Below are 7,255 nucleotides of genomic sequence, written 5' to 3'. Positions count from 1 at the left end.
ACTGGTGCGCCTCTCCCTCATCCAGTGTCCGACACTCAGAGGCGTCCGTGCGGAAACTCACCCAAGACTTTAGTTCCGCTTGGGGTGCTTAGATCGCACTAGTAATAGATTTAATGAGAAAAAATGCATAAAATATAACGAAACGGTACGCAAGTGGACCGAACCGAACATGCAAAACCGAAACGGTTCAACACATCCATGTGAACCGTTACACCCCTACTATAAGACAACAATAACACCACTGCTTCAAATGCCCCAAACCTAATCCCACCATGCTAATTATACCAATTATCTACATCACCATCAACTATGAATACCCCCGTCAACTCCTCCATGCCCACCCAACCTCCAACTATAACTTTCCCATTCACGCACTATCCCTTATCTCATCAGACCAATCATTCTAATTTCTTTTCAAAAAATAAAAACAAACAAATATCTCTGCTTATGCGGCTTCTTTCCGAAAACTATCCAGTTATGGCAAAGAAAATCTCTGCTCAGACAGCCTTAGACATCATTTTAGAAGAGAGCAGATGGAGTGCTAACTTTGGAAGATAAAGAATTTTCAGAATACCAGGATCATTTGTTTCTGTTAATTTGGAATCTGAGAACGAGTTTGAAGAAGACTCTCAGACAAGCGGAGAAATATGGATGTCAAAAAACAAACTCAATAGAACTCTTGTCCATGGAAAGAGCCATCATGCCATGCTGCCAATGTGATAAAGACACAAACAGGGCCAGTGGCAGTCACGCATGTACATGACATCATGTCTTCTTTTGAACATTTTATTTGGCACACCATCCAGAAAATCATTCTAGCATTAATTTGGAGGGCAGGCCTGTCTCGCAGTAAGGAGACCTGGGTTCGCTTCCCGGGTCCTCCCTGCGTGGAGTTTGCGTGTTCTCCCCGTGTCTGCGTGAGCTTCCTCCGGGTGCTTTAGTTTCCTCCCACAGTCCAAAGACATGCAGGTTAGGTGCATTGGTGGTCCTAAATTGTCCCTAGTGTGTGCCCTGCTGTGGGCTGGTGCCCTGACCAGAGTTTGTTCCTGTCTTGCGCCCTATGCAGGCTGGGATTGGCTCCAGCAGACCTCCGTGACCCTGTGTTAGGATATAGCGGGTTGGAGAATGACTGACTGATTTTGGGCTTTTTATACTTTCTGGTGTTTTCAGCTCCATAGGGGAGTCCACTGAATCCCTGTGGAATTCAGAAACTAGCCAAGAATTTTTCCGTGTAAAAACGTCTCTGAAAGACTTTTATAATATTTCCACGATTATCCGCTTTGTTAACCGAGCCACCCAACCAGCTCGACAAAAGAGAGAAAAGCTGGCTGCAATCAGGTCACTGTGAGATAAGTTGGTGGAACGCCTTCGGCTGTGCTACAACCCCGGGCCCAGCGTTACTGTTGAGGAGCAGCTTATACCATTTCAGGGCCGTACATGCCGTCTAAAGCTGCCAAATGCGGAGTCAAGATCTGCACTGCCTGTCATGCTGCTTCATCTTATGCATGGAACATGGAGATATACACTGAAAAGTCTGTTGGAGGAGCCCCAGAAAAAAAACAAGAGATGCAGGTTGTCCTGGTCATGACACAGGGACTCCGTGTTTACAACCTCACATGAAACAATTTTTTTTTTACTTTGCAATAGTTGGGACAGGAATTTTCTTGAAGAGAAAGGTGACAATGGTAGGAACAATAAGAAAAAAAAAAGCCAGAGATGCCACCTCAGCTGATGAGCACAACAAACAGCCCTGTAAATTCAAGTAAGTTTCTGCTTACAGCCAACACATCCCTGGTGTCTTACATCCCAAGAAAAGGAAAAAAAATGTGGTACTTGTGAGCAAACTGCGTAGTGACAGGAAAATGTATGGCGGGGAGCATCACAAACCACAAATCATTCTGGATTACAGTGCTACAAAAGGAGGAGAAGATAACCTGGATAAATTAGAAAGTGCTTACAGCTGCAAAAGAAGAACCCTACGCTGGCCACTTGTAATATTTTTTCTATGCTTCTAATGGGTTTGTCATTTGTATGGTACTAAATCCAAATTGGAATAAAGGAAAGCTTTAGAAAAGAAGAATCTTTCTTCAAGGGCTGGACAAGGAACTGATAAGATCTCAAATGCAGATGAGACAACACATACCAAGGATCCCTACCCCTGTAGTCATTGTGAGGAGGATGCTGGAGCCATAAGAACAAAGACCATCAACTCCAGAACCAGAAGTAAGTGTGAATGAGCCTGAATATATATATATTGTCGTGGATGCCAGGGGTGATGACCCCATCTGAGACCACGTGGGGGCTGCCTTCCTGGTTGCTTTGGGGGCCACGGGTACAGGGCATGGAAGCTCCACCCTGTAGGGGCCCGTGGTCACCGCCAGGAGGCGCCCCAATGCCTTGGGGACCTGTTGCCCCAGCACTTCCGCCACACCAGGAAGTGCTGGGGGGAAGATTTAGGACGGCACCCGGAGAGCTGCGGGAGGACAGCCTGGCACTTCCGCCGCGCTGGGGCGTGGCCAAGGGAGGACTGCCGGGAACACCTGGTGCTCATCGGGGACTGCATAAAAGGAACCGTCTCCATTCATTCGGCGCTGGAGTCGGGAGGAGGCAGGACGAAGCACAGAGGAGGTGTGGAGGCGGCCCGAAGAAAGGCAATTGTGGCCAGGACTTTGTATTGGGGTATTGTGCACTAACTGGGTCAGAGTGACCATTATTTGGGTCTGTGTGACCGTTATATTTGTAAATAGAATTGTAAATAAACATGTGGTGGTATTTAACAACATGTCCGCCTGTCTGTGTCCGGGTCAGCTCCAAAATATATACAGTAATCCCTCGCTATATCGCGCTTTGACTTTCGCGGTTTCACTCTATCGCGGATTTTAAATGTAAGCACATCTAAACATATATCACAGATTTTTCGCTGATTCGCCGCTTTCTGCGGACAATGGGTCTTTTAATTTAGGTTACATGCTTCCTCAGTTTGATTGCCCAGTTGATTTCATACAAGGGACGCTATTGGCGGATGGCAAAGAAGCTACCCAATCAGATTACATATTAACTAAAACTCCTCAATGCTATAAGATATGTTTCCCGCGCTGTGCTTGTTTGCTTCTCTCTATCTTTCTCGCTCTCTCTGCCTGACGGAGGGGGTGTGAGCAGAGGGCTGTTTGCACAGAGGACACGGACGCTCCTCTACAAAATGCCGCTTTATCGCGGTGCTTCTGTATACTTAAAAGCATGTATTGATTTTTTGATTGTTTGCTTTTCTTTGCGAGCGCTCTCTCTGACATTCTCTGCTCCTGACGCGCTCCTTCATGACGGAGCTCCTTTGAAGATAAGATATGTTTGCTTTCTTTTAATTGTGAGAAAGAACTGTCATCTCTGTCTTGTCATGGAGCACAGTTTAAACGTTTGACTAAAGGGTGTTATTTCATGTCTAGAGGGCTCTAATTATGTTAACAGAGTTTATAAGGGCTTAAAATATATAAAAATAACCACACAAACATATGGTTTCTACTTCGCGGATTTTCACCTATCGCGGGGGTCTGGAACTCAACCCCCGCGATCGAGGAGGGATTACGGTATATATATTGTGATGGATGGCTGGCAGCTGAACCCGGCTGGGATACCCCTGGAATGGAAGGATGGAGGAAGGCCGACACTGCCTCCCCCAAATGCAAGATGGCAGTTCCTCTGGAGTATAGCGGTGCCCCAGATGCCCACAGGGCATCCTGGGACTTGGAGTTAGGTTTCTCAGCCCTGTTTGGTGCTGTGGGTGCTGCCAGGAGGAGTTGTCAAAGGACCTGGGGACTCATCCTTTCCATAGAGCCCATAAGTACGAGGTAGTCATGAGGACAGAAACCCCGGAGTACTTCTGGGCTGAAGGACAGAAGCACTTCCGAGTCAAAGACTATTTAAAAGACTGATGGGAACCCAGCAAGCAAGCTATAGTTGGGAGTATTGTGACAGAGCTTGCTGAGAGGTGCGGAGGAGAGATTTGAGTTTATTATTATTGTGATTAAGTATTAATATGTCTGTTTATTGGTGGCAGTGGTGCTTGAAGGTCACTATTTAGAAAGAAGATATTAAAACAACTTCTTATTGCTTTTAACCTGTGTCCAGCATATCTGTCTGTTGGGGTTAAAGAGGTGATAGCGACCCATCGCGTCTTACCATATATAGATATATTGTGACAGATGGCCAGGAACCCTGCCCCACTGGGATGCCTGGAGGAAGGATAAATCGGGAGAGCGGCACTTCTTTTCCCTGGGTACCTGGCTGATCCTTGATCCCTGGGGGACAGCACTTCAGGGACACCAGGAAGTGCTGACAGACCAGGGATGGTTTATGCCCGGAGTGCTTCCAGGTGCAAGGGCAACACTTCTACCACACTGAAGAGTGCTGCCGGAAGTCCATCATCAGGAGAGCATCCGGGGCTGGATAAAAGAGGCCGCCTCACTCCATTTGGAGAGCCAGAGTTGGGTGGAAGGACGGAGCTTGCGTGGCAGGAGTGGAGGCGGCCGAGAGAACCAAGGACTATGAACTGTAAATAATAGTTTTATATATTTCTGTAAATACTGTAAACGTGTGTGTGGTGGACATTGCGTTGTCGTGTCTGTCTGTGGCCGGGCTATCTTTTACAATATATATATATTTGTGTGAGGAACAGAGACACTTAGAGATGTCCGTAGACTTTTAGACCTAACTAGTTCATTACTCTAAGTTGCTACCACTCACTGCAAGAAGAAATGCTGTGATGTTTGAGGACCCCAGAAGAACAGAAAGACCATGCCAAAAATATATTTGCATGGAACACACTTTGAAAGTTTAACTTCCATGTGGTGTATAGATGCTACAAATTTGTGTTCAACCAGGCTTATTGCATCATTTCAATATAACCCTGTATGTCCTCTCAACTTGTTCAATTCAAAAAAATAAACAGCAATATCTCTGGAAACCTTGTCTCATTTATATGTGTTCAATATTAATGATATATTCCACTTATATCTTGATTATTATTGATTTCTACACAAAAATCAAATTTTATAACATGAATTGAACAGCACTTTCACTGAGAAATGTAATCTAGCAGAGCTTAATAGTAAATAGATAGATAGATAGATCGATAGATAGATAGATATGAAAGGCACTAGATAGATAGATAGGCACTATATAATAGATAGATAGATAGATATGAAAGGCACTAGATAGATAGATAGATAGATAGATAGACACTATATAATAGATAGATATGAAAGGCACTATATAGATAGATAGATACTTTATTAATCCCAAGGGGAAATTCACATAATATTAAACATATTTACTGATTACATTGCGAGAAAAAGTCAACATCTGTGACTGGAATGGAAAACTTATAGAAACACGTGTTCCATCAGTATGGCATCATCACTGCAGACTGAGAGGTCAACAACTCCACCCTGAGCTGAAAGAATGGAGATGATTTCATGAGCTAACTGTTCCCAGTTACGCTCTTGGCATTTGTGTGCAATCTCAATCCATCCTTCAGGAGTGCACATCTCATCAGCAAGTATTGCCTGTTCAAGTGTATCTGCATGATAAGGAGACAAAAAACACAATACATGTCTGTTTTAATATACATAATTTACATTTTTGACAATTCCACAGCAACAAATCTTTCCATTCAGACAATCAGAATGAATATAAAAAAAGATTTAAAATGTAACAAATACAATATTCATACATAAAACACACAGAGAAAACCTACAGAATATATGTCATAGATTCTCTGGTGCGGCCTGAATCTTTAGTGTGGATTTCTGGTTAGAAAAAGGGAGAACCCCTACATAAAAAGGTGATGGCACCATTGGGTGAACTGAAAAAGGAGATCCGTAGCTCCTGGTCAGAGCAGAATTCTAGAAGGGGACAGAATCATCATTCAGTACAGTGCAACCTCCAGAAGACTAGCCAGTGGAAGGCTAGGCCTAAGAAAAGTGCAGGGAGGGACAGGTGATCATTTAAGGGGCACGTGTTATCTAATTGTGGACATGCATCACTGGAATTGTTGAGGTTATCAGCACTTAATTTAATGCCAAACGGTGTCGTCTACAAATTAGTTGGCCACAAGCAGCCCATAGGCAGTCCTGAGTGCTTTGCCTTTGGATGTGTACTGGGGACTGGAGACACTGATGGCACAAAGCCTGGTTCTTTTCATAGAAACCCCTAAAAGTGCTGCAAGGCCTTATTAGACTTAGATAAGAACATTAAGGCCACATTTTTCCTAGTATAAGAAAGGACAAGAAAGATAGAGTGGGAGAGAGAAGAGTGATATATTAAAAAATACATTTAGGGCAGTTGGCACCAGTTTAGATATGCCCTACAAGGCCATTATGAAAGTTTGCTTTTTTTTCTACAGATGTTCAGGGTAAAAAACACAAATAGATAATCTGAGATGTTACAAAATATGCAATGTTTATCTAAAAGACACAGATGGCCTTTCATTGCTTCACTTTATCTGAGCTGTAATATGTCAGGCTGTATTATCGTGGGAAATGACACCTCATTTATTTAATCACTGCATGCATGGCTAACTGTGTTCTCTTGATAAAGATTTTGTGTGTTATTAGCAAGATCAATGTGTTCTTTGTTAAGTCATGCTGCCAGTAGGTAGATACTGTGTCGTGCATTTTCTCTAGATGCCTGCTGTTAAGTCTAAGTATTTTCTCACCCTACCTCGTAATCACTACTCCTACCTTTTCCAAATGCGGAGAATTCCTTCAGCAGTTGAAGGCAACAGTTCCATTTGTTTTCTGACATGAGTGACAGAACCATACAACCCAAGGACATTGGTGCTTGTTTACCATCCAGCTTTTGTGTGAGAATATGAAGCACCTCAGCGCTATGGCAGTGCTGAACCAGGTAAAGGAAGTCTTCTGCGTTACAAAGGTAAAAAGATTTGTGGTTAGCAATGGTTGGGTTATATTTGCATTGATTATCTCATTCCCATGCTGACTCAATGTTCTAAGATAATATTTATCATGAGAGTTTTCATAATGGCTTTCATGGATTACTCAATCCTGTATATGGGTGTAGGCATATCAGCAGTTTATATTTTACAAATGATAAAGAGTATGTCTTAACCCTTTTAAAGACAGCATGCTTATTCCTGGAGACTGTTGATCTGCACCTAACATCCCTTTAGACATGTTACACAGAAACTACAATGTCCAGTGACAGCCATATATTATCTAGTAACCAATTAAGCCATATTGTG

General features: G+C 43.3%; 1 protein-coding gene across 1 annotated transcript in view; it reads right to left on the bottom strand.

Annotated features, from left to right (window-relative positions):
* Nucleotides 1-5,292: 5,292 nt before the first annotated feature.
* LOC120516569 (clathrin heavy chain linker domain-containing protein 1-like) overlaps nt 5,293-7,255 on the bottom strand; it is a 46,963-nt gene continuing 45,000 nt past the window's right edge. Inside the window, exons 11-12 of the mRNA XM_039738332.1 lie at nt 6,735-6,914; nt 5,293-5,572 (exon numbers count right to left, since the gene is read on the bottom strand). Coding sequence (XP_039594266.1) covers nt 5,376-5,572; nt 6,735-6,914 — 377 coding nt within the window. The 3' untranslated portion in view covers nt 5,293-5,375. The remainder of the gene's footprint in view (nt 5,573-6,734; nt 6,915-7,255) is intronic.

The sequence above is a fragment of the Polypterus senegalus genome, chromosome 16 (assembly GCF_016835505.1).
Source record: "Polypterus senegalus isolate Bchr_013 chromosome 16, ASM1683550v1, whole genome shotgun sequence".
Taxonomy (NCBI): domain Eukaryota; kingdom Metazoa; phylum Chordata; class Cladistia; order Polypteriformes; family Polypteridae; genus Polypterus; species Polypterus senegalus.
Note: the sequence above shows the minus strand (reverse complement) of the source record. Positions and strands in the feature narration are given on the sequence as shown.